Source organism: Lagenorhynchus albirostris, chromosome 2, assembly GCF_949774975.1.
Source record: "Lagenorhynchus albirostris chromosome 2, mLagAlb1.1, whole genome shotgun sequence".
Lineage (NCBI taxonomy): Eukaryota > Metazoa > Chordata > Mammalia > Artiodactyla > Delphinidae > Lagenorhynchus > Lagenorhynchus albirostris.
In genome coordinates, this window is record NC_083096.1 from 89,746,601 (window position 1) to 89,773,317 (window position 26,717).

A 26,717-nucleotide genomic window follows, 5' to 3' on the forward strand; every position below is an offset into this window, starting at 1 on the left:
TCATTCCCCTGTGTGAGTGTGACAGGGACAACAGCGAGGGATGACGTCTGAGCATCACTCACCCCCCCCCATCCTATCTAGGCCCAGGACCATTCGCTCCCCAGCCCTAAGTGGTCCCAGTTGTGCTCCCAGCCCCTTGTCGGCCTCAGTTCATCAGCCATCCATCCAGTCATCACAACGACTTCGGCATCCCCAGGGCCTTGGCCGACATAGAACTGGTGCAATTTCAGGGAAGAGGAGATGCCCCCTGCAAAACAAGCAGGGATACAGTGGGACCCCTAAACAAACAAGTCTCTCCTTCCACGTTACTGCCGGGGGTGGTGGTGGGGCGGTGGCAGCAGTGGAGATCACTGCCCAGAAGCCCGGGGTCCCAGGTTAGTCCTCTTGGCGCGACCTTGGCCAGATCACTTTTCATCTCGAGCATTTCACGTCTGGCTCTAAATGCAGGGGTTGGGCTGCACTGGTGATTCCTGGTGGGGGCGGGTTAGGAGTGTGTTGCATTTCTCAGGTGTTGGGGGTGGGGGAAGCCCGGGGAGGTCCCCACAGATACAGAAAGGAGAGGCGGAGGCAGTCACTCACACAGCGAGCACGGCAGGACGCTCCAGATGTCTTTATTGGGGCTTGAGCACAGCACGACAGTCAAAGGCATGCAGACAGGGCGGCAGGGCCCAGCCTAGGCACGCCTCAGACACACGAGGGGACAGCTTTAGAAAAGGACGACCAACACTAGGGAGGGGCAGGGCGGGCTGGGAGTGGGGAGGGAGGGCCGACGCAGGGGCAGAGGCCAAGGTCGAAGGGGGCACCTGGCCTCGGCTATTGCACGCATACTCTGGCCACTAGCCAGGAAGTACTGTATTGCAACTGGTCTCCGCTCGCCCGCAGCATTCCCTTCTCGGACCCCTGAGCCAGATGGGCAGACAGACCCCTTCCCTGCCCGTCCGCCCAGCAGCATCTTTGGAAACAAATGGACAAAGGCGACAGGACAAAAAACCAGAAATAAAAAAAGACGAAACACCCCCTCAGTCAAGGACACAGGGAAGGTGGAGAAAGGAGTGGAAGAAGGTGCAGAGGAGCCCCGGGAAGTCCCCCAACAACTGGGGCGTGGGGTGGGAGGTAGAGCCCCAATCTGGGATGGGGTGAGGCTAGTGGAGCAGTGACCCCAGGGGGCAATCTGGCCTTCCACAGGCCTCTGGACCACAGGGGAAACACTCCCAAGAGGGAGAGTCTAGCCGGGGACCACCCAGCTGGACTGGCAGTTCCCAGGTACACTTTTCCTGGGATATTCCACACACATATTCAGCAGAAACAAGGAATCAGTGAGGGGGAAGGGAGTGAGGGTGGGGGTGGGGCGAGGGCCTGGGGAGACACAGCCTAACGAAGAAGACAGACCACCAAGAGCACATGCACTACACACAGTAGTATAGTATGTATGAATATAGACACTATATGTGCATATATATCTCTTCAATGTACAACAGAACAAGAACATCAGACCCAATGGCTCTGGGCCCCGAGGGTCACATGGGAGGTTTCCCATCAGTCCTGTGCAATCAAGGATATCTGAGTCTTTCCCAGCGAAAGATTCTTGCCTGGGTTCCAGAGCTGCCCTAAGCCTCTGGCTTTCTGTCTGTCTGCCTGTCTCTCTCACGTTGGTGCCGCTTTAAGAGAGGGTGAGGACTTCAGCCTGGGCATAGTTGGACGAGAGGGCATCTTGGCAGGTCTCTGTGTTTAAAGAGCACAGGTGTGAGACACTTGGACACACACTTTCGGCTCAACATTGCCTTCTTGGGGGAGGTGGTGGGTAAGGAGTTCAGCAAAAGAAAGGGAGAAACAAAAAACGAGATGTTAGAAGGAAGGCAGCTGCTGACCTATAGGCAGTGGGTTGAGGAGTAGGCCAGGAGCGGAGCTGGAAGGTGTGGGGCCCAGAGCTAAGAGTCCAGGAAGAGTGGGGATAGGGAGGAAAGGGGGTGAGCCCTTCATCACCCCTCTGCCAACCCAGCACTGGGCCACGGTGACCCATAGGTGATGTTACAGCTTATCTCCGTGCCTGTTAGGTAATGAGCTCCAGGAACCAGGAGACCTTAGGCCCTCAAAGCTGCAGTGCAGTGGGAAGAGGGACCACAGCTCTGCAGCCTGGCATGGAGGCAGTGGGAGAGGTTCCTGGTAGGGTGGTGGCTCACAGCCCACAGGCCATCACCTGGGCTGCTGCCTGCCCAGCCTGTGCTCCCCCCTGACATAGCTCCATCTGCTGTCACCACCTGGGGCTAGTCCATTGTCCCAGGGAGCCGGTGAGGAAGGCTCCTGAGTGTGCTGCCGTGTCATGCCCAGTCCCCTTCCTCAATCTGGCAGGAACAGAGTCCCAGCAGCTGGAGGTCAGGAAGGACGACTGTGCCCATCTCAGGAGAGACAGCAGGAAACCCAACCCCTCAGTGAGCCCTTCTCGGCATCTCCTCCTCAGCCTGGGACGGCAGTGGTCTGGGCCTTCCCTTCCCCTACCTTCTCAACTGGGGCACAGGTAGGGCAGGCAGGAGGCTGCTGTGGGGGCAGGCATTATGCCAGAGAAGGCGATGTTCTCTGGCCAGGGCAGAGGGTCCCCCGTCTCCCAGGAAGCTCTGCGAAAGGGCAGCCGGAGCTGTTATGCAGACTCCCCTCTGACTCCCATGCAGTCTGGGCTCTGGGCGGAACAGGTACTTTCCCCTCTGGCTCCAGCTCCCAGCCACCCCTCTCAGAAGCCCTGGGGGCTGAGAAGTGGCCTCTAGGCTTGTCAGCAGCCCTGGTACAAACTGGAGGGGTAACAACTCCTAAGCGGGCTGCTTCCCTGATCTACAGGGAGCGGCCGGGCCCCAGCTGCAGGGGAAAGGCTGTTAGAAGCCAAAGTAATGGGTGGAGGTCCAAGTCCAGATCCAAGGTAAAGCAAACTGCACTCTCAGATTGTGGGTGGGAGGGAGAGCCCTCTCCTGAGGAGGGAGGCCCAAGGCCTGGGCAAGCCTGAGGCCCTCCCCAGGCAGGGCCTGGTGTACAGTGGGGCTCTGTAAACTCCAGGGCTCACTTTGCCCTTTCTGAGGGCCCTGAGAGGAGCTGGGGCAGGCAGCCTACTCAGCTCTCCCGTCAGCTCACGCTCAATCCTGTGTCAACCCTACAGAAGCCAGAGAGACAGGAGGGGTGTGTGGGAGCCCACCTCCCAAGGCACTAGGGGCTCCAGCCTGGCACTCCTGCATCATGTCGCCTGGAGACATCTGTGCCCACCACGGGGGTGCCGTGAGCATGCCCGTCCCTGTGGGAGGGAAGAGAGGGAAGGAGGCGGTGGGTGCCGTGGAAACTTGGGCTCCTGACAACTTGAGGGCTGCCACAGAAATAGCCGCCTCAGTTCCCTGAACCAGAAAGGCAAGTGAGAGGAGAAAATAGCTGTGGTGCCCATGCTACACCGGACACCCAGCTCCTTGTGTCCGTGTCAGAGCCAGGACCCCTGCACCAGGGAGCCCGGCAGGAGCAGGACCGAACCCATCCTCCCGGAGGAGAAGCTGGGTTCTCAGACTGGGCTGGAAGGGTAGAAGGTGCCCTGCTCCCATCCTGCTCTCCAGGGCTTCCCTGTCCGTGTCCCCTTGTGAGGGGCAGTGACATGGATGCCCCTGTATCTTCTCAGCTCTTCTTCTCGTCATTCTGAGAGCAAGCAGGAGGCAGGCTCCACAGACCACAGCAGCGCTGGGGGAGCCGAGGACCCACCTTGCACAGACTTTTCTGGAAGGGATACTCCTGTGTCTGCCCAAGGCTGAAGAAGGCACTGAAATGGGGATGCTCCTGGAACAGGCTCTTCATCACCCCCCCAACTCCATGAAACGGTCTGACCTTTCCGCCCAGCTCACCTGCTGGGGTGGCCTCCAGAGTCCCCAGCCTCCTGCCAAGTCCCAAAATGCTGTCTGGCGGTACCCATCTCTGCCCACTCTGGAAGGAGCAGACATGGACCTTCCTTAGTCATTCCCTCGACCAAGTTGCATAATCTGACTCTAAAAATTGCCAGGCACACGGCTCCGCTGCCAGGTCTAATTCCCATCAGGTGAAACAGGCAATGACTCGGCTGAGGTGTTCCGCGCTCCCGGGCTGAGGAGGTCCTGGAGAGCCTGGCTGGTGCACTGGGGAGGGGCCCCCTGCGGCTCGGCCCACCCTGGGCGCGGCAGGCTGCCCATCAGGGAGCTGGTGGGGGCAGGACGGCTTCAGTCCCTACACTTCCCCTCAGCTGCCCCTGCCCAGGGTGCACCCCTGCTCACTCAATGACTCACAGACCTGTTGTGCTCCCTGGCTCGTTAGGTAAATGAATACACTTAATTATAGAAATTAGATGAGTCTCCGGTTCTGGCAGCGATACAGAGCACAGAGGCTGGGTGGGAGCGGCAGGTGACTCAGAGGCAGGGCTGGGAGCTGGAGGGAGCAGCAGAGGAAGAAGAATTGTCGGGGAAGCAGAGGAAGCAGCGTGGCAAGCGATACTGCAGCTCGGGGTGCAGATGGGATGCTGGGCTCCGCTGCTGGGCGCCACCCCGAGAGGAGGACATCCCCGCGCCTACGCAGCCAATCCTTGGGCTCTGACTCTAGGAACTCCCACCTGCACCCCACGGCAGGCCTGGAGAACATCAGGTGGCACCGCTCCCCCAAGGAGTCAAGCCCTCACACACCGGCAGAGATGTCCCAGGGGACAGCCTTATTCCTGGCCGGTCTGGGTGTGGGATTGACAGACAGACAGACAGAGATGTTCAGTTGCAGGCTGTTTGGTTCCTGGTTGAAGGCCCCGAGGGATGGAAATGCATTTGCTGTGATCTAGGTGGGACCCTGCGGGGCAGGCTGGGCCCAGAGACACAGTCCTGGGGGTGACGGCACCCTCAGCTCAGGACGGGAGCGAGCGGGATAGAAGGCCTGCAAGTAATCTCTCCCTCACTCTCAGGTCCCAGAGCTGGACATTTTGGGGAGCTGGGTGCTGTGGAGGAGAGGCCTGGGGGCCTGAGTTCTCCTGAATCCTGCCTGGCTTCCGCAGGCCCCAGGAGGAACGAGGGCTGGAGGCATGTGAGTGTGCCTGTTTGCGCGCGTGCGCCCAGGGGCGGGGTGAGCCGAGGGTGCAGCTATGGGGCTGAGTGTCCAGGGGGTGGGCTGGTGAGGGCGTGGAAGGGGTGGGCGAGCAGAAGCTTTCTTGGAGGGTAGGGTGAGCTGTACCGCGATGCCAGTTGAGATAGCCCCAGACTGGTTCCAGCAGCTCCTGTTGTGCTGTTTAGACTCCGGGACTTTTCACAGCCTTGGTGAAGAAAAGGCACGTGGGTCAGATGGGCACAGCTCCTTGCCTGAGATGCTCGATGGGATCCACGTTCCGGGGACCCTGCAGGGCGGGCAGCCCCGGGACTGGGTGGAAGGGTCTGGTCCCCCTGGGAAAGGCTCCCTGAGTTTCTCTGGTCTCTGGATGGACCCCTGGGCCCCACACTCAGCTGACCTTTGCCCTATCATTGTCCCCAGGTAGGTTTCCCTCCAGTTGCATGAAGCCCCTACAGCCCTCAGTACGCTCCTTGCTCAACCCTAATTGCCCTAATTAGCACTCACCACCTTCCTTCCAGGGAGTTCACCTTCAGTCACATGCACCTACAGGGTCACGTGGGGTCTGTGCTGGTGGCCGGAGGAGGCCCGGGCCCACTCACTCCTGGGCCTGAATGTAGCCCAGGTGCAGAGAAGTGTGGCGTGGTGTGGCACGGGGAAAGTTGCCGAGCGCGCACTGGGAGTTTGGCGATGCTAACTGCCACGCTTGCTTAGCAGGGCCTGTTTCCCAGCAACCCACCTGTTCCCTCTCGAAGGTCACTCTAATTGGCTGAGCTACATGCTTGTTGCCAAGAAGCAGTGTGGAGGCATCTTGAAAATAGAGCAGCCGGGCCCCACAAGCAGCCAGAGAGATACGACGTGGTGGGACGCAGGCTCCCCAGCCCCATGCGTGCACACACACAGTCTCCTCCTCAGATGGGACCTGTTCCCCAGGCCCTCATGGTCCCTGTTCTGACTTGCAATCTCACAGCCTCCTGCGCACCACTACTTCCACTGAGCCCCTCACCACTCTGGATGAAAACAGGGGTGATCAGGACTCAGTTCTGTTTGCTCAAGTCCTACGTGGGGGGTGGGGTCCCCTTCACCCCACCTTCTACACCATCCACTTAGCGTGCTCCAGCCAGAGCAAGACTCTGGGTCTGAACTAGGACACAATGGAAGCCACAGCACGTTTGGGGTGGGGCAGGAGGGAGAGGCACATCCAGAGCCCAAGGAGTGGGCTACACAGAGGCCAGGGTTGACCAGAAGAACACAGAAGAGGGTGTAAGAGTCTGAGCACCGTCCACCTGCAGCCCTTTAGCTGAGCCTCCGGGCCACCTCCAGGTTCCAGGTTGCTGCTCCTGCTTCTGCCACCCAATAGGACACATGCCCAGCAAAGCAGGACGCATACCTCTCAGGTCTTGGTTAGGGTCAGGGTGCCCTGGGGATCCCTTGGGGACAGTGGCGCTGAGGAAGCCAGGGAAAGGGACTGGGAAGGTATCCCTGGAGGCTGCCTGGGCTGGGCAGGCCAAGGGACATCCCTGGGGGGACAGAGACATCACAGGCTATTCCTACAGCAGCCACTGCCCCGCCTCACTCAACCTGCCTTTGGTCTGGGGTTTGGGGATGGCGGGAAGTGGCGGAGGGGTGTTGGGCTGAGAGAAGGTTAGTTAAGAAGGGAAGAGCTTTTTGCGGGGAGAGTTGGGGTTTATCCTGAAACTAGGCAGGCTGTTTAGAGAGATCAGGTCACAGCGACAAGGCAGGAAAAACAAAAAAGTGACAAGGAGCTAGGCAGAAGGGACACTTGGCCTTAAGAGCCCTGGCTCTCAGCCACCACTGGCTCTCAACCATCCCTAATCATTTCGGTCCCACTTTTTCAGGCCAGGAATCCCTAGCTCCACTGACCAGCTTCTGCATGGGGTCTGCTGATGGCATTTCAGCCTTCCCTTGAACTTGCCAAATCCTTCAGAACGCACTTCAGAGGGGAACCACTCTCCCTGTCCACCCCTCCCCCTGGTCACCCTTCTGGCTCTACCCGGAGTGAACAGTTCCATCTCAGGGGCTTGCAGATTTCGGCTGCAGAACCCCCAGTGCAAGACGGAGGAGGTGGGCCTGAGCCAGGCTCTCTGAAGACCTCACACCAGCACCCCGCTCTTACCCTGACTCCTGAGTGTGTTGGCATCTCCCAGGACTACTTACCTGGGGAAGCCTGAGCTGTGTTTAAGGGAGGCCTAGGGGAAGGCTGGCAATGGCCATGAGGAGCCAGGCCTGAAGACCACAGCAGGAACCGGAGGAAGAGAGGCAATAAAATGGAGGGGGCGGCAGGAGCCTCGATCTGGGGTCCCCTCACCCTCTAGCACTTGTCTTCCCCTGGGGGAACCCAGGGGGCTCTGTGTATCTTCTGGGGATGCTGCAGGCCTTTCTAATCCAGGAACTGGAATATCAGGGGACCCATTCTAAAAGCGAGGGTGCATCCGAGGCAGAGGAGATGGTGTCCATGGCCTCAGAGGAGGAGGAGACCTCAAGCTCCATGGGGGACACTGGGGAGACTCAGCTCCATGGGGGCTAACCCCCTGCCCAGCCTGGGGAGCCATACCTTTCCGGACACTACCATCGGCACAGGCAAAGTCCCCAGCGCTGAGCAGGAAGCAGGCAGCTGCCTTCTTGTTTCTGTCTCGGGTGCCGGAGCGTCGCAGGGCCCGGCGCTCCTCCGGAGTGCGGGCGGAGGCCAGGGGCTGGGTGAGGCCGGCTCCCTCCTCGTCTGAGAGCACCGCGCTGGCATCGCCGTTCTGCTTGGAGTCTAAAGGGGCAGACAGAAGGAAGGCTGCATGAGGGCTAATCCCAGACCTAAAGCATCACTTACCCAACCCGAGGGGAGAGTGTTGCCGGAGCCAGGGAGTGGGTCTGGTCCTGGGGGGCAGGGGACAGGATGCAGGCTTCCCTCCCAGCCTCGGCCAGGGCCACAGATACCCTAAAAGCAGGGATTCCCCAAGTTGGCCCTTTGAGATCAGTCCAAGGCAGGCAGCAGAGTCGGCTTCTGCCCTGGGTCTGGCTCAGGCTGACACGCGGATGAGTTTGCATTCCCTAGGAGAATGTCTGGCTTGTTGGGGTGAGGGTAGCACTGCCAGGGCTAAACTGTTTAGTGTGGCGTCCGCAGCTGTCTTCCTGGACCACCCGAAGGCACTTGTTCACCAGGCATCCAAGCCAGAGTCAGTGCCTGAAGGATTTAAAGCCCTGTGCTCTCGGGGCTCCCCTGTGTCTGGGGAGGACCCCGAGGGGAAGAGGCTGCAATTCAGCTCCTACTCCTGTGGGCTCTAGTCCCACCCCTGCTCCGCCAGGCATGCAGCAGCACAGATGAAGCCGAGCCCTGGGATCTGGAGAAGGGGCGCTCCTTGGTCTGAAGGCAGTGGCCAGGGATGCCCTTTCGTGACCGAGCAGTTAGGGTCAGGCTGAGGAACGGCTCGTGGCGCCGTAGGTATTGCGGAGCCAGCCTAGGGACTTGTACATTTTGATATTAAGTTACTCTCTCTGAGCCCTGAATGGACCTCAGGGTAGAGCTGAAATTCCCTGGGGTACTGGCTGGGAGATTTATGTTCAGGGATTGGGGAAGAGGGTACCATCTTGGTGGGGGAGAAGAGGGGGGCCTAATGGGTACTGCTCCATCAAGGTCTTTGAAAGGCCCGGGCCCTTGAATGGCCCCAGGGAGTGAGTGGCCCCAGCACGTAGGATGGGCACCCACCAGCAGGCCCAGGTGAATGTCCCAAGTCAGGCACCTCCCCACAAGGACGAGTCCCACTTTGCCCCCAGAGCCGAGACAGGAGCTGCTCCCTTAGTCTCCTGGCACCACCCCACGCCCCGCTCCCCAACGGCCTGGCATCTGACGGCCCCCCCCATGCTAGGAATCCCATACCTCCCTCAGGAGCCCATCCCGTACCTAACAGTTGGGTTCCCACTCTCCAACCTAACTTCACGCTGCTGCGGGTGAAGCCAATTTCCTTTCACTCTTGACTCAGGTAGAAGCAAGCTTTCCTGGGGTGGCCTTTCTCATCCTTGAAGAGCACGATGCAGACCCTCAGGTCCTCCCGTTCCAGGATGCAGCTACCAGTTTCTTCCACCTTTCCTCTCCCCTCTCCCAACACTGCCTGGGCTGCTCCCTCTTGGTTCCCTTCCGTCCCATGTTAAACCCCGAGCCCAGGACTCAGACTAGCTTGTGCCAAACAGAAGGCAGACTCCCACTGCCATTACGTTATCACATTTATCAGGCCAAGAGACACTAGACTGGAACGTTTGGAAAGAAATGATTCATGTGTTGACTCTCCTCAGAAGAACAGCTGCCCGACTCTCCAGCTAATAAAGACAGCGCCCGATATTTGTAACGTGGTTTTAACTTCTTCAGGCACTTTCATGTCCATCATTCGTTTGGGTCTCGTCAAAGTCGGGGTAAGACATTGACAGCATTCCCGTTTTACAGGTGAGGAGTCTATGCCCAGAGAGGGTGAGTGACTGGCCTGTGGCACACAGCACAATGGCCAAGATGGGATTAGAAACCCAGGCTTCTAATTTACAGCCCCACGCACTGCCCAGAGCAGCCTAAATTTAGGGGGATACTCACTCCACAGAGCCTGATGTTCAGGAAGCTATCAGAGAATAGATACTCAGCCTCCATACTGTGCCCTCATAAAGGCACGCCTTATATTTCGGGAAGCCCAGAGCAATAAAAGCACAATCCCAAGTTCCAAGGGCTGAGTTTCACCTGGGAACTCCCCTGGCCACTGGGGGAGAGGTGGCTTTCCTTCCCAACCCCCAATCTCACCTGCCCGTTTCCTCTCAACCACACCCTCTTCTGGGGCAGGGGGGCTGGCATCACTGTAGGTACTGTCCCTGGGCGAGGTTTCCTGCGACTTGCAGTAAATGGGCGACTCCAGCTGGGGCGGCCGAGGTACGTGCTTCTTCCGTTTCTTGGGCAGCTTCTGCTTGGCCATGGCCAGAGAGTAGTACATGCCGAAGTTGTTGACAATGACAGGCACGGGCATGGCAATGGTGAGCACGCCGGCCAGTGCACACAGCGCCCCCACCAGCATGCCTGACCACGTCTTGGGGTACATGTCCCCGTAGCCCAGCGTCGTCATGGTGACCACGGCCCACCAGAAGCCGATGGGGATGTTCTTGAAGTCGGTGTGATCATTGCCCCGCGGGTCGGAAGGCCTGGCGCCGATGCGCTCCGCGTAGTAGATCATGGTGGCGAAGATAAGCACGCCCAGGGCCAGGAAGATGATGAGCAGCAGGAACTCGTTGGTGCTGGCGCGCAGGGTGTGGCCCAGCACGCGCAGCCCCACGAAGTGGCGCGTAAGCTTGAAGATGCGCAGGATGCGCACGAAGCGCACGACGCGCAGGAAGCCCAGAACGTCGCGAGCCGCCTTGGACGACAGGCCGCTCAGCCCCACCTCCAGGTAGAAGGGCAGGATGGCCACGAAGTCGATGATGTTGAGCAGGTTCTTAACGAAGTCCAGCGTGTCGGGGCAGCACACGATGCGCACCAGGAACTCCAGCGTGAACCACAGTACGCACACTCCCTCGATGTAGGTCAGGATGGGCTCCGTTTCCACCTCCCGCCGGAAGCGCACACTGGTAGTATTCCCCACCCTGTGGATCTCCGTCACGTTGCGGTCGATGTTGAAGGCCTCGTGCGTCTCCAGGCAGAAGGTGGTGATGGACACCAGGATGAAGAAGAGAGAGGCAAAGGCCACCACCTATGGGCGGGGAGGAGAGTGAAGGCAGCTGTCACGGACAGATGCACCCAGCAGGGACTGGGCCCTCGGCCCGTAGAGGGAGGGGCCGTGGGTCACCAGGCAGTCTGTTAGGTGGTGAGAGGTGGGATTAAGGTACACAGTCAGGGGCTGGAATTCCCTCCCCAAAGGGTCTTCATCCCTCTGCTTGCGTGCTTTAAGGCAGTACGTCCCAATCCTTGTCATGGTGCACAGAAGTTAGAGGCTGCCTTTAGCTGGAAGGAACTGAACAGAGGACTATAGCTGCCTGGCCCTGCCTACTGCCTAGCTCTGCCCACCTCTAACCTGATCGTGCTTTGAGGCTTCTCAAACTGTAATGGCTGTATAAATCCTCCAGGAACCTTGTTAAAATGCCATTCTGATTCAGGAGGTCTGGGGCAGGGCCTGTGATTCTGCATTTCTAACAAGCTTTCAGGTGAGGCTGCTTGCCCACAGACCACACCTCAAGTAACTAGGCTTTAAGGCAGTAAAGTGACCTGGACCACCAGCGTAAGCATCACCTGGGAACTAGTTAGAAATGCAAAGCCTCGGGCCCCACCCCAACCTACTGAATGACAAATGCTGGGCGGAGGGTCCAGTAATGTTTCAACAATCTTCCAGGTAATTCTGATACACACTAAATTGCAAGGCCACTACATTAAGGGATATGCCTAGAGGCAGGGGGCTGGCATTCTACCTATTAAGCTCCGGCCATGACCCACCTCCTCAAGCCCCAAGTCCCAGCCCCTCCTGCCTGCCTCTCACCCTAGGATGTCTGAGCCGACTGCCCAGACAGTGAGAAGCGTCTGAAGAAAGACAACCTGCTCCGGGGCAGGAGACAGGGTAGTCTGCCCAGAATAGCCACCCTCCCCTTCCCGAGAACTGACATTTCCTGGGACACTGAGCGCCAACAAAAAATAAACTGCACCCATTGGGATCAGAGTGTGACAACAGCTGATCTGGACAGCTGCTGGGATCTCGGCTAGAATGATGACAGCAGCACTCAGCAGAGGAACGGCTGGGTTTAAGTGTCCAATCATTATGAATGGAGATGAAATGCATGTGTAATAACACCAATTACGGAGCCTTCATCTGTTATTCATGTGATGCCATTCACCACTGTCAGGGTGCTCCTTGCTGGTGTCCATGCCCCCTGCTGTTTTCTGTCCTGCTTGGTGGGTGGGGATGGGCTTCCTCCCTGAGCAGCGGGCTGAGCTGATAGATGAGGGAGGACTGTGGCCCCACGACCCCTTGGCAACCCCCATTGCCTGCCCCACTCTGATTTCCACCTGGCCATGGCATTGCCCCGTCTAATGATGCCTCTCAGAGATGCTTTCCTCCCTGGGAGTCTGCACCAAGACGGGTGAGGTGGGTGGGCACAACTTCTTCTTAGTACTGCAAAACACCAGTGGAGAATACAGGGGGATCTGGGAAAATGAAGCAAGTAGCACCTCCAAGGGCGTCTGGAGCAGGAGCGAGTCTGAGGAGGGAACTTTGGGAATGAACATTCATTACCCATCTATTCTGTGCCTGGCATACTTGGGCACTCTATACGTGTTATCACCTTCAGTCCTTCCTGTGAGGTAGGCCCCATTATCCCATTTTCCAAAGGAGGAACTGAAGATCAGAGAGGTTATATACTTGCCTAAGGTCACACAGCCTGGAAGGGATGGAAACCAGACTTGAACTCAGCACTGTTTAACTCAGGGGCCGTACCTTCTCTTCACACCTCCCAGGCAGGGTCAATTCACAGACCCAGGAAAGTCTTCTCTGAATTACCAATACTGCTCCCAGCCAGCTCCCTGATGACTGCTATTTCACTCTTAGGAATGTGTACCTTTGGCTTGGGACAGACACCCGCCACACAGTAAGACTTATTTGTACTTGAACACGGACAGGTTGATCAGATAACGGCAAGTTAGGAGAAGCAGGGTAGCAGACCACAGACACGCTTTTCCACCTGACAACTCTGCCTGGAGCTTCTCTTGCCTGCTTCTCCGCCCCCCCCCCGGCCCCAACCCCTCCCGCCCCCCCCCCATGAAGGTGAATTTCAAGTTCCCTTGCTGGTTTCAGTTTTCTTCCCCTGAGAAATGGGCTGTCAAGACAATACACGTTGACATGGGCATTAGGCAAATAGCTCCAGCCTATGGGCTCTCGAGGGCCATCCAGAGATGAGGCGGTGGAGGCACCTGTCCAGTGGCCACGGTGACGCGGGGAACCCCGAGTCCCGGCACCGCCCTCCCACGCAGAGGGCATTGGGGTCAGGGGTGGGGTCAGCACATCCCAGATCTGCCAGGAAGCCTGGGAAGCAGAAGCTGGTGCTCTTCTGAGGAAAAGTTAGCCAGCAGAGTTGGCCCACCTGGGAGCCCAGCGTGAAGTTAATTGGTGATTTGGAAAAACAAGTTCAGGAAGAGCTGCCACGGCTGCGTAGAGGGCGCGGGGAGGGGAGGGGAGGGCAGGGCGGGTGCTGTGGCCAGGGCCACTCTCTCACCAGCAGGGCCAAGGTGCCTTCCTCAAGTCCACCCCAAGGGCTCCTTCTGCAGCAGGCCCAGTGGGTGCAAACCACTCCTCCCTCCTGCATTAGGGAACAACCCCCTGAATTCCTGCAGTGTTCACTCATTTTTTTTTTTTTTTAAACACAGAACCATCCCATCTACTCACTTCTACCCCTCACTGCCACCCTCTCAGAGGATGCGGACAGGGAAAGGGGGGCCACATGTGTCCATTTCTCAGGGGCAACAGAGGCACGAGACAGGGCAAATGACTTGTTGAGGATTAAACTGAGGCCAGGTCTCTTGACGCACAGCTCAGAGCTCTTTCCTCTTGGCCTCTCTGACCAAACAGATGGGGACAATCCACTCCTCCCTGATGAAACCTACACGGGGCCTCAGTCTCCCTTGTGGCCCCTCCAGGCTGGTCCCAGGAAGCCCTCACTCCCTGAGCAGACAGGTAGACCTAAGGCCGAGCGGTGATAGATGCAGTGGCCTGTGCTCTGGCAGGCTGCCCCAGGTGGGTCCCGAAGTTACAGGTACCCCTTCAGGGCCCTAAATTATTCCCCAAGCCAAGTTATTTTGTAAGTGGTGGCCCTGCTTGCAATCGGTGCCTTTCACCGGGGCTTTTCCCTTTCGTGGCAGGGATACTGCTTTCATTCTGCTTTCAACCCTTGACTGGGACCTGAAAGGGACCAGCGAGGAGGCGGCGGCTGCAGCAGCATCGCCCAGCTCAGAGGTCAAGGCCTCACACCTGAGCCTCCTATCCAGTGCCCCCACCCCCCAACGCTGGCCCATCCTGCGAGGCTGGCAGGGCCCCTCAGAGCGCTCCCCATCGGCCCCTGCCACACATGGGGCTGTGCAGCCTCGGGGAGCTGAGACTGAGGACAAAGGAGAGCTAAGGAGCCCTGGGGTCAGCTGCCTGGGTGCCTCATCCCGGCACTGCTACTCAGTGAGGGAGACGGTGAACTCTGTGCCTGTTTCCTCGCTACAAAATGGGACACTACTAGTGCCCCCACTAGTGTTACTGTAGGATTAAATGAGCTTCTACACAGCAAGTGCCTGGCATACAGTAAGTGCTCAATAAATGGTGACAGAGCTGAGGAGGCGAGGGGGCCTCCGTGAACACCCGCGCGCAGCTTCTGAGGACGAGTTGGATCTGGAGCCCAAAATATCACAAAGCCTTTGCTTCACAGAAGAGAAAGGGACTCGGAAGGTCATTGAATTCAGTTCCCTTTCTGCTGTTTTATAGGTGATGAAACTGAGACCTGGGGAGAAGTGACCTGCCTGGTTCCCATGGCCGAAGCTCTCCGTTCTTTCCACTGTGTGGGGACAGAGGCATGGATTCTGCTGGAAGTCAACACTGCCCAAGCAGGGACTTCCCTGGCGGTCCAGTGGCTAAGACTCTCCGCTTCCACTGCGGTGGGCGTGGGTTCGATCCCTGGAGGGGAAACTGGCATACCGCATGCCGCACGGTGCAGCCAAAGAAAACAAAAACCGAAACTGCCCAAGCAGAAGACCGCTTGTGTGGACTAGTTCGGCCAGCAGCAGCCCCTCTCCTGCCAGCTGGGAGGATACAGGAGGGTCCTAGCCTCTCTGAAGGACAGTGCTACTCCTTCGAGCTTCCTGCTCCCTTGGGCCCCTCACACTGGCTGGCTGTATCCTGTTGGGGACCCATCTGTCTCCAGAGACCCAGGTGTTTCAGCTGGTGAGCCAGCCCCATGACCAGCCTCCTTCACTGAGCTCATCCCACGACTGTCTTTGGCGGTAATGTAAAGTCACACACTTCTGGACGCAAGTCCGGCTCTGCAACTTACTGCCCAGACCTTGGGCAAGTTACTTACCCTCTCTGAGCCTTAAGGATCTTTGTTCATAAAATGGAAAACTGAGTACCTACTATGTGCCAGACACTGTTCTGGGTGCTGTGGAACAGTAGGAAACAAAACACCCCTGCCCCTTAGACCTTCCATTCCAGTGGAAGGAGACTGTCAACAAATAAGTAGAGTATGTCAGATGGTATAAGAGGGAGAAAAATAAAGAGAAAGGAGGCTAAGAAGTGTGAGGGTAGGGGAGCTATTTCAAATAGTGTGGTCAGGCAAGGCCTCAGTGCCAAGGTGACATCGAAGCAGAGACCTGAAGGAGTGAGGGAATGAGTTATGTGAAGATCCAGCAGAACTCCAGAGGCAGTGGGAACAGGCAGTGCAAAGGCCCTGAGGCTACCAGCATACTTCATGTATTGACGGGATAACAGTACCTATCTTATGAGGTTATTTTGAGGATTAAAAGAAATGATGTTTGTAAAACTTAGCACCGAGCCTAGAGTGGCTCAGAAATCTGGCAGAGGCTGGGTTGGGGGGGTGGGGAGGAGGTGACAGACACCAGTCATTGGGAACTGCATACAATCAGCAGGCGCAGGGGAGGGGAGCCCAAGGAGGAAGGGCCAAGGAGACAGATGGACAGATAAACATAAGAAGACTCATGCCCAAAAACCTATATTAAGGATGAAGTGTAGGAGAAGAGAAATTTGAGAACACAGCCAAAGACACTTGCAGAGGAAGATCTGAGGGGATGGGATAAGGAGCTGAGCCTTCTGGGGAAGTGAGATCCTAGTGCCCAGGTGGTGCTGGAAAGGGAGTGGGCAGCCCTGCGGGCTGAGAAGCAGGGAAGGAGAGGAAGTCTGCCAGGCAAGGCATCTCTAAGCTGTCCCTGGGCTCCTGGGTGAGGACCTGTACTATGATGCCCAGGTCCCAGCCGAGGGACCCCAGCTCCTCTCCCTTCATGGGCTGCCCAAGAGCAGAACCTGGCTGGCCCTGGGCCTTCCCATCCTGAGCCAGGACCCTCTGGTTCCGGTGTCAGAGCCAGCCTCTACCATGCCCAGCCCCTGCCAAGCTACCACCTGGGGCCTCTCAGGGCCACGTGGCTGCCTAGAGCCCATGAGTCCCAGAAGGAATTCAGGCCAGTCCACGTCACCGGCCGAGAACTTATCCAGAAAAATGCAATTCCAGGTTCTTGCCTATCTGTCGAAACACCCCTGCCCCTTAGACTTTCTGTCCCATGCTGTCCTCTCTCTGCTCTGGCTGGTCGCCTGGCCAGGAAATTCCCTTCTTCACTAACTCTGCATGGTTAGGCACTACCCACACTGAATATTTATTTATATATTTATTTATAACTGGCTTCCTTCTAAAAATTATTTAAGGAAGCTAAGTCACTATCACGCAGGGCCTACCCAGTTTAACTTCTGTTTCCTTGTTGAAGCTTCCCTGCATACCAGCCCCCATCCAAACAAAACCTCATCGCACACAGCGGTGGGATTTATCACTTCCCCCTCTCACCTTCCACTGAACTTCATGTTTTAAGACTACTGTGGCCCCTCTCCTGATCTACCTTGTATTATTATTACCATTTCTTGTCACTCAGTTTTCCCCAACTGCCACCTACTCCACCTGATGTGGTTCTCTTTAGGAACAGGGACCACCTCTAACTCGTCTTTCTATTGATAGAGGCCAGCCTGGCGTCTGGCAGGTAGTAAGTGCTCAATAAATGTTTCCTGAATGACTGAAGCCAAGGTGACTGCCTGCCCCCTCTCCTGGTCCTGGGGAGCCTGTCACGAGGAGAGATCATCAGTCTCACTCACTGGGACTAGAGGTGACAAAGGGATGCCTAGGAATCCCTCCAGGCACCTGGGCTCTCAAGACTCTGCGGCTCTCAGGGGTGGGTCAAGCCAGCTGCCTGATGGGGACCCCTGCCGGGGGCCAGTAACCTTCACCCAGCCCAGAGAAATGCCCAGCAGGGAGCTGGGCCAGGTCGTGGCAGGCTGGCTGCCGAGGAACAAAGTTGGCTCGAGTACCCTTGCGCTCAGCATCCCAGGCTGACGCGGACCAGGCTGAAGGGCCTGGGGGCTCCCGGTTCCCAAGGCCCAGCCGCCTAACTCCGTTCCTGCCTGCTCTTCCCCCAACTCTCCAAAATAGCCCAAGTTTATTTTATCCCTTCCCCCACTTTACACCCCACCCCAAACGGAGACAAACAGAAACACCTCATCATCCAGAGACAAGATGTTCAGAGACAAATGTTGGTCTGTTCAGAACAAGAGAGGAAAACAGAAAACAAACCCAGGAGGAGACTGGGAGGCTGCCTCAGGGCAGGGGTGGGGGGAGGCCTGCAGCCCTTGGCCTAACATTGCTCCTGTTCCCGGGAAGGCGGTAGAGGGGCTGCCCTGGGGCATGCTGGCACTGCGACCCTAAGGGTGCTGCGGAAGCTGGGGCACCCAGTCTCCTGGGCTCAGGTTCCTGGCCCTTCCTCACCCGGAGGGCATGGGACTGCGAGTCCTGGCCCTCACTCAGAAACCTGTCATGCCCACCGACTGGCTGGTCCCAGGCAACACCCAGGCCGGAGAAGCTGGGGCCTTCAGATGGGGTGAGCAGGAAGCGAGCTCTGCATGTCCTTCCTAGAAGGCCTCAGTTTCATTCCTCTGCCTGGGCCACGGAACACCTAGTCTCTTCTCTTAACCAAGCCCCCTTTTTTTTGGTCCTATAAAAAGCCCCACAGTGAGGGAAAGAAAGAGAAAGCAAGCTCAGGTGTGAGCAATTCTAGGGAGCAAGGAGACAGAGCCTTTAGTTTGGAGGGAGAAGTGAAGGAAGGGATGGGAGGAGAGCAGAAGGGCCCTCCCCTCCCGAAGGGCCCTCCTGAAGTCAGGGGCCCTCTCCAAGCAGAAGCCCCAGGAGGCGGCCGAAGCCGGGGACAAGCACAGACGTGGATGCACAAGATCTGGGCTTGGATCCTAGTTCTACCACCAGCTATGCGACCTTGAACAAGCCCCTCTGGGTCTCCGTTTCCTTCTCTGTAAGCTGAGGTTAATAATCCCTGCCTCACACGGGTCAGATAAGGTATTAGAAAAAAGTGCAGGTGTGCCAACACCTGCCAACAGGCACAGCGGATGCCCAAGCAGTGTGAAACCCCGGCTGCAGCTGCCTCTTGGGGCAGTGGGATCCCGTGGGGTCACCTCCTCTACTCAGAGGGGAAACGCCATGAGAAAACTCAATCTAGGTACTGATTTAGCCAAAGAAGAGCTATCATCCTTAATAGGGCTGATAACTGGACTAAAGCCAGCTCAGCCCCTGGGACCTCTGGAGACTGGGGATGAGGAAGGTGAGTGTCCCAGGGTCCCATTCATCAGGCCTCCTGTCTGCCCTCAGAAAAGGAGGAAGGCCTGATCCTAGAGCTCCGGTTGCTGCCCAAACCCTGACTGGTCCGCCTCAGTCTGGGAAGCCACCCTCGCCATTGCTGAGCCCTCCCTCTGCCTGGGACCACGGGCAGTGGGCAGAGGGGGACAGGACCAGCCTGCCTCCTGTGCTTGCTCCCAGGTCAGGCCATGGGAACAGAACCACAGCAGCAGCTGTCCGTGGACCCAGCCGCTGTGAAGGGAGCAGGGTGAGCACCCAGGCTGGAGCCTGCCTGAACAGGAATGGCTCTGCGGGCCAGGCCGGTAGCTAGGCAACAGGCTCCCATAATCAGCTCAATTCACTTTCCGTTTGTATCTGTTTTGTTCCTGTCATAACGCACTACTCAAATGACCAGCTGCTGTATGCAAAGAGATGCCCGGGGCAGCGCCCCGCTCCTCTGCCCTTACTGGCCCTCGGTGAGCGCCCCAAGCCCACCGCAGTGCTGCAGGCCCCTCCCTCTTCCTCCAGGGAGGCAGAGGGAGGAGGCCGAGGGAGGGAAGGTATGTGCACAGACCCAGGGGACAGCACAGGGGCAGGGGATATTATTGGCCTGGTGTAAACAGAGCAGGGCGGGCATAGCCCCAGAACCCCAGCACCTCAGACCCTCAGGCCTGGAGGCATAACCGAGTAAGTGTCCCTTCTGATGTCCCCAACTGCCCCTGGTTTTCTGATGTCATCCACGGGAGGTACAAAATCTCAGGCCACCTCCCAGACCAGAGTAACGAACGATCCACCTCAAAAAACAGCCGCCTTCAGTGGCAAGAACATGTTATCACCCGAGGAGCAAGGGCTGGGTAGCGAGGGAGCCCTGGCTTTGAGTCACAGCCCACAGCTCTCTAGCTGTGCGACCTCAGGCAAGTTGTTTACCCTCTCACAGCCTCAGTCTATTAAATGGGGATAATACCTCCGCTGTAAGTTTACTGGGAGGATTAGAGATTAACGCAAAGTAACTGCATGGTGCGCTAAATAAATGGTGGTTGTTTATCAATGAATTTTTTAAACTTTTGTATTCTCCCCTGTATGTCCCAGGAACAGCCGAAGGCTTGCCTTTGCCTGTGCCTCTCAGCAGGAGGCAAGCCCCTTCCGGCACGAGTGCCACCAAAGCTCCATATGGCTGTGCACACCAGTATTAACACCCAGACGGCAGGCTACTTGGGGTGATTTGCCGGCTCTGTTATTTATTAGTTAAGGATCTGTGACGACACTTAACACCCCTGAATCCTGGTTTCTTCGTTAAGTGGGAAGAATTTACCCAACCCAGCCCCAAACTTCTGACCTCAACTGGAGTGCCCTGGCTGCTGTGATTCCACATCCAAAGGGCCAAGTATCTCGGGCTCCTGGAGGATTTCCAGGGGCTAACCAGGCTCTGAGCTTACTCAGAGAGCCCCGGCTGGACCACTCTGCGGTGAGTTGAGGAGAAAATAAACTCACTGATGGTGCAGTCCTTTGGAATCGAAGGGGGAGGAACCTGAGCAGATGAAAAGTCCTCAGAGGCCCCAGAATGCTCGGTAATAGGGCCCCTAACCACCTCATCTCATTCCTGCCTCCCTGGCTTGCCCCCTTTACCCCACTCCATCAAGCTAAATCTGCCTTCTCCTCCCCCATCCCCAACTTCGAAAGAGCCTGAAGGATCTGCACTTGTCTCTGCCCTCCTGCACACAGCCAAGAGCGAACACGTAGCAGGGTTAGAGGACTGCATGAGAAGCCCATGGGACTCACAGCCAGCCAGGGCAAACAGAAGCGGCACCCTAGCTTTGCTCTCAGTCCCAGAAAAAGGTCCCCACCTTCCAGTGGCTGCCCTGGGATGGTACGCCTCAGCCACTGAGCCCTCTGCTCCTCCCTCCTCTTCCACGCAGGAGATGCATGTGCCCTGGTAGAGCATTTATGCCAGCCTAGCCCCTCCCTGCAGCCCCGTTTCCCAATCTCCTGCCCTCCCCTGGGGGAGTGAGGGGAGTGTAACTTCTTCTGCCATGACTGGGTTGAGGCCCAGCACAGGAGGTGCTGGGGAGTGCGGCAGGGCTCTGAGACTCACTAACATGACGACTTGGGATGCCAGAGGAAACTACCAGCTTCCACAGCAGGGGGCAGTCCCCAGAACCAACACATCACGCAGCTCTTTCCTGTCTCCCAGACAGACCCCAGCCAGGCTTCAGGCTGCCATCCATGAGATCAGACACCAACCCCCAGGGGTCTCTTTTTTAAAGAATCTAAAGCCATCCTTCATGGGTGTTTTTTTCTTTTTAGATGCCCAAGCCTACCTTCCCCTCTACCCGCTTCCACCTAAGCGGGTTAGAGGAAACTGGATTGACTTGGGGAGGGGATGGTGGGAAGGGACTAGATCTTGCCTAAATCAACCTACACTTCTCCCCCCTGCCCCCATCCCCATCACCTATTTCAAGCAGTAACCTGAACCAGGGCTTTCTGGGAAGCCAGTTTGTGCTGCAGTAGAAAGAAAGAAGCGGCAACAAATCTGGAACCATCACCAGGCAGCCTGTGGCTGGCCACTGGCCGCGGGAGCCCCAAGGGCCCGCAACATTAGGCTCTTCCTGTCTGACTCTCCCCTCATCCCCGCAGAGGCCAGGATAACCCAGGTGTCCAGGAAGCCTCAGGGGCGTGGCGTGGGGCAGGCATCTTGACTTATCTTCCTGGGAAAAAGAAGGGCTCTCCCAAACCTGGATGAGAGGCCTGGGTTCTGGTCCCAGTTCTGCCTGTTACGGCTGAAGAGGCTGAAACCCGTGGCCCCTTCTCTAGAACTCATAGTTCCCAGCACACTGAGCTGCTGGGAGGATTTCAACGAGATGGGACACAAGGAACTGCCACAGTAGCCACTTACACTCTAGTTTTTTCCCCCAAATCCTGCCTGACTCCAGCACAAGGCCCCACTCCAGTTCTCCAGGACTCTGTCCTTCAGAGGAATTGGGGGTAGATGTAGAGAGGCCACCTGTGCAGGAAGAAGGGGGTGGAAGAGCTCAGCTAAGAGCACCCCACTCGCTGGGAGGGGGATGCCTTAAAGCAGGAGCTGGGATTAGGTCCAAGTAGTAAGTCAGGAGCGCAAAAGTGTGCAATCTCCTGATGAAGCGTTGGGGGCGAGGATGATTCCCCTGGGGGCCCATGGAAAGCAGAGGAATTTGGGAGAGAGGTGGTGGTAAAAGTCGGCCAGTCTCGGTCCGAGAGAAGACCCAGGCTCCTGCCACTCACCCTGGCCGCCCGGGAGGAGTAGGGATCCTCGAAGAGCGCCCACATGCGGGGCTGCCAGCCGCGGCAGCCCCCGGACCCGGCGCCGGGGCCCGCACCTCCCTCGTGGGGCCCCAGGCGCTGCAGGGCCAGCTCCCGCTCATCGTCGCCAGCCTCGTCGCCGGGCCCCGCGCCCCCGCCGCCTCCGTCTGGGCTCTCGAAGATGTCGAGCGCCTCCTCGGCGTCGCGGTGCTGCCGGTAGGTCATCCAGCAGCAGGGCTCCACGTCGGTCTCGTCGATGCCCCAGAAGGTGAGCTCCTCCTCAAACAGAGGCCCGCACACGTCGGCGGGGCAGTGCAGCTTGCCCGTGCGGTAGTAGTTGAGCACGTAAGCAAAGACGCCCGGGTGCCGGTCGAAGAAGAACTCGCAGCCACCGCCGCCGCTGCTGCCTGCACCACCGCCATCGGACGCGGGCCGGCCTCCGCCGTCGGGATCGGCCAGCCAGGCGAGGCGGGTGCCCGGTAGGGTGCGCAGGGTGCTGCGGTAGGTCTCATGTCGCGTGCCGCCCACGTTGATGATGATCTTCTCCGACGCCTCGCCCTTGGCCATCTCCTCCTTCAGACATGTTTTGGACGGAGGCTTGTTCCCCGACTTGCGCCCGCGGTAGGAGGAGACACACACCGAGCTGATCATAAGAAGCGCTGCGGGGCTTCGGCTTGGGGCGGCCGCTGCCCTCCAAACACCCTTCCAGAGGAGGCAGCGTCAGACGGGGGAGGGGGAGGAGACCAGGAGGAGGCAGGAGGCCGCGGCGGCCCCCTCTGCGGCGTGGCCCTGCCCCTGCCTCCCCCCCGGGGCGCGGAGCGGGAGGAGTTGGATTTCTCGCGGGCACAGGTGGTTGCGGTTTGGGCTGGCAGCGCCGGGGAGGGAGGCAGGAGGGGAAAAGGAGAGCCGAGGACCCAAGCGAGGCGCCCGGGAGTCAGGGCTAGCACACACACACTTCCCCCGCTAGCACTGGACACCCAGACGCTCGGGGCCCGGGACACGCCCCCCTGCACCCCCCAACAGACGGGGAAGCGCACTGTCCAGGCGCACTGCGCGCGCTCACACTCACACGGGCCACCCTCTGGCTCCCAGTCCGCGCCGAGACCCGGGAGCTGCGGCGGCGGCGGCGGAAGCAACGCAGCAGCAACAAGTCCTCCAAGCGGCTGCCGAGGCTGGGCCGGCGCTCTCACGGCAGCCGGAGCTCCGCGGGCCCGGGCTGCGTGCGGTCAACACAAGGCGGCGGCGGCGGCATGTGGCCTCTTCCCCCCATTCATAAATCCAGCGCAGGGCACGGATGGCGGGCGGGGCGGAGCGGAACGCGGCGTTCGGGCGGGCGGGTGCTGCGCAGAGCGAGGCGGCACAAGGAAAACAAGCGCGCCCGCAGGAGCGAGCCTCTGGTCCTGCGTCCGCGGCTCGACAGCGGCGGGGAGCTGCGCTGCGCTGGGCGCTGCGCTGCGGGGGCCGTGCCGGGGCGGGGGGGCCTCGGACGGGGCGTCCTGCGCGGCGCCGAGCTTGGGGGCGGGGCAGCTCCCGGGAGCAGGGCTCTGGGCACTGCGAAGGAGTCTCCCGGGCGGTGGCCGAGTGGCCAAGGACACCTGCAGGCTTCCTGGGCTGCGACAAGCGGGAGCCTCAGCGCAGCGCCCCGGCGCCTGGCTCCTGCGATCTGGCGGGGCTGAGAGCCACGCCATCCACGCGTCTACCCATCTCCGGGAGGGGCGCTGGCCTTGGCCCGCAGCAGGGGGCGGGCGAGAGGTGGCCTAGGGTCGGGGGTTGCCTCCACGCCGGTGGGCTGCGGCTCTGGGCGCTCTCCGTCTCCCTCCGGCGTTGGTAGCGGACGCCGCTCTCTGCTGGCGCCTTTTCCTCCCGGCGCCGCCTCGCCCGGGTGCGCCCTCCGCGGAGCGGAGTGGGCGGGGCGTGGCGTGGGGCCGACCCGGCTCGCTGCAGGGCCCCGGCGGCCGAGCTCTGCCTTCCTCCGCGGAGCCGAGCGGAGCCAAGCTAAGCCAAGGCGTGTAACCCCCTCGCCGCCTGCACGCCTTGCGCGCCTCCGCCGCCGTCCCCTCCCGCCCCCTTCGGCCCGGCTCCCCGCCTCCCCCGAGCCCAGAGCTCCTCCCACTGCAGTCCGGCTGCCACCTAAGCGCTCTCGACCCCTGACTTCTGACCTGCTCCCGCCCCTTCTGGCAGCTCCTGTTGCCTCGTCCCCACCAAGCTGATCGCTTTGTTGCCGGTTAATTGTGGCTGACTGGAGGCCGGGGAAGAAAGAGCGGAGAGACAGTGTCGCTAGGAGGAGGCTGCCCCCTCCTCCCCCAGACACTGTGTTAGGGCCTCCTGACGACTCCGCCCCCAACTGGGCCCAAGATCCCCGTGGTCTCTATGCTTGCGGCCTCTGTCACAGTCACCGAAGCCCCCGCGGTGGAATAAGGGACCCGGCGGCCTTGGGCAGAGAAGCATCTCCTGGTTTAGGCGGGCGGAAGGAAACCGTAGCCTTGGCGCTGTTATGGGTGTGGGGCAGGTTGCCCTGAAAGATCATTAGGTTAAAGCCGTGCCTTATTAGGGAGCCACGGCTTAATAGGCTTAATAGGTTGCTATTAGGGAGCAACCTCCTGGTTCTACTGTTTCACTCACTGCAAGCTGACTTTGCCCTTTTCCTGTCTCATCTCCCCTCTCTGACCCTGAGCTCTTCCAGTCCGGACTGCTTTTTCACCTTAATAGCTCCCACAGTGCCTGCCTCTGAGAACCTGTTTGCTAAGTGATTGAGAAGCTGCTGTACCCAAAACATTAGGCACTAGCCCGACTTCATTGGCCTCATCCCAAGAGCAATGTCCAGATTCATTTTTTTAATTTGTTTTTAAGTCCAGACCTCTTCCACATCTTTAAATTAATCCTCTTTGTTTTTAATTAAAAACAAATTTTTTTTTTTACAGTTTCAGGCAAGCCTCCATGTCTGTCCAGATCACCGTAAGAAGGATTTTAAAGCAGAAATGCAAGGTGATTAACACACCTTCCCTGGACACCTGTGCATCATCTGTTTTCCAGATCAGGCAGTACCTGGCTATATTGGGAGAAACAAGACAGGGGCTTGGGGGTGCTCTGAGGAGAGGTTAGAATAGAAGCCCAGTACAAATATGGGGAATTCTTATAAGCAAAATCTTGTCATTAATGAAGTCAGAAAACCAAAATAATGATGATGATCTGTGATCTGTACTAACATGCAGAAGAGGTAAATAGCGTCCTGACCTGTAGTCAGAAACGCTCATTCGCTGGTACCCATTTTGTGTCCAGTCTCCCTACCCCTTGGGCCTGATGTCTGCATTTCAGAGTTTAGCTGGCTTTGAGTTTGCTGCAGTAGAAAACAGATCTCCCACTTGTGACTGGGAAGAGAAGACCCAGGACTGGCCAGAAGCTGGAGTGAGGAAGGAAGAACCACAGCACGGTTATTAAAGAATTGACTGTAATGAATAGCTTTAAAGCCCCATCTGGTTGTGTCCTGGCACACTCCCTTGGGGTCTCTCCCCCACTTTCCATTCTTCAGGCTGGCTGAACTCAGTCATTCCAAGAAAAGGGAGAGGTTGGTGGGGGTGGGTGGGAGAAGTGAAAAATACCATCCCAGCATCCCACTCCTAAGTCATTTGTTCATTCAGTAAATATTTCTTGAGTACCTACTATGTGCCAGAAGCTGTTCCAGGCCCTGAAAATCAACAAACAAAACAGAGCCCCTCCAACCTTGCCCTGGTAAATCTCCACCCTCTTGGTGCTTTCACTCTGTGCTGTTTGTAGATGGTGAGAAGCCTGTGGGGGAGATAAGTGGAGGGAGAAAACTGCCAGAGAAAAAGGAGGCCTGATCAGGAGGTCAGAAAGCTGGGGTCGGAGTAGGGGAACCCAGGAAGAGTCACTGAAAACGGAGGGCCCAGCCTGGGAGAGGCAGCGGGGTGAAAGTGCACTGGGTGGGAGGCCCCTGACTCAGCACACTGCCCGGCTCCTGGAGAAGGGAACTCAGCCAGGCCAGAGGCCTCCAGAGAAGACCTCACCACTTGCTGAAGGTTTTATCCTAGAGCTCTGGGCTAACCTGTTACCTGGGCCTCTGTGGAATTTTCTGGAGGATTCAGCATGCCGCAGCTGGCCTCATAGGGCTTGTCTCCATCAATTCTGTATGTATGAGGTCCTGCTATTTCCGAAAAGCTCAGAACCCAGGAAGGAGAGAGCCCCCCCCGCCCCCCCGCACCAGACTGCCATGTGACAACCTACTGTGGATGGGTGGGTGCTGCCCCCTGGTGGTGCTAGGAGACCCTGCTCCAGACCTCACTGGGCTGCCGTCTTGGGAGAAAATGGGGCTGACAGGCTTCCGGTCAATTCCAGGACCTCAGGTATCTTTCCCATCTGGGACTTGGCCTGATCTCTCCCTTTTCCTTTCCTCCGAGATCTTGATGACCAACAGGCTTAAGCAAGACCACGAAGCAGTCACAGCTGGAAATTCCGAATTCCACAAACTTCTCTCCCTTTTCTCCACTTTCCTCCTCTGGATGCCCAGGTTTCTTCCAGCTGTCTGGAAAGAACATCCATCTGGGAGCCAGTTCATGCTGAAGTGTCAGTCACAGTGGGTTGTCCTCAACAGGAATAAAGGTATAGCAAAGAAAAGGAAGAGAGCAATGTTTGATCCCAGAGTGGAACGGATGGGGGCTCTGTCCAGCACCTGTAGCCTTTCTAGAGCCCCCTCATATGAGGCCCTCGCTCTCTGAGAGCTGAGGCTGATCTGGCCAGTGGGAGGCTTGAGAGCCTGACGTCAAAGCCATTTACCCTTCCTGTTTGCCCACTGGGAGCTTGGTGTGGGGCTCAGCCACTTTGAGGTGACAGAAGCTAGCCAATTTCCTCTCCATTTTTCTTCTGTGGACTCTGCTTGTTTTGAGGGGCTCCAGGCCTAGGAGCAGGCCCAAAGGCTGCCCAGGCAAAGTCCTAGCCATTGATACTCACACCTCCCCCTTTTG

The 26,717-nt window shown here is 58.1% G+C and overlaps 1 protein-coding gene across 6 annotated transcripts in view; it reads right to left on the reverse strand.

Moving 5' to 3' along the window:
* Nucleotides 1–23,428, reverse strand: part of KCNC4 (potassium voltage-gated channel subfamily C member 4) — a 75,005-nt gene extending 51,577 nt beyond the window's left edge. For 2 of the 6 annotated variants that reach the window (XM_060139398.1, XM_060139395.1), the window contains exons 1-3: nt 21,721–23,428; nt 9,863–10,799; nt 7,646–7,849 (exon numbers count right to left, since the gene is read on the reverse strand). In XM_060139398.1, coding sequence (XP_059995381.1) covers nt 7,646–7,849; nt 9,863–10,799; nt 21,721–22,389 — 1,810 coding nt within the window. In that variant the 5' untranslated portion in view covers nt 22,390–23,428. Of the gene's footprint in view, nt 1–595; nt 5,279–7,645; nt 7,850–9,862; nt 10,800–21,720 lie in introns of those variants that run through there. The other 4 variants (XM_060139397.1, XM_060139400.1, XM_060139399.1 and 1 more) reach the window with 4 other exon arrangements.
* Nucleotides 23,429–26,717: the final 3,289 nt, after the last annotated feature.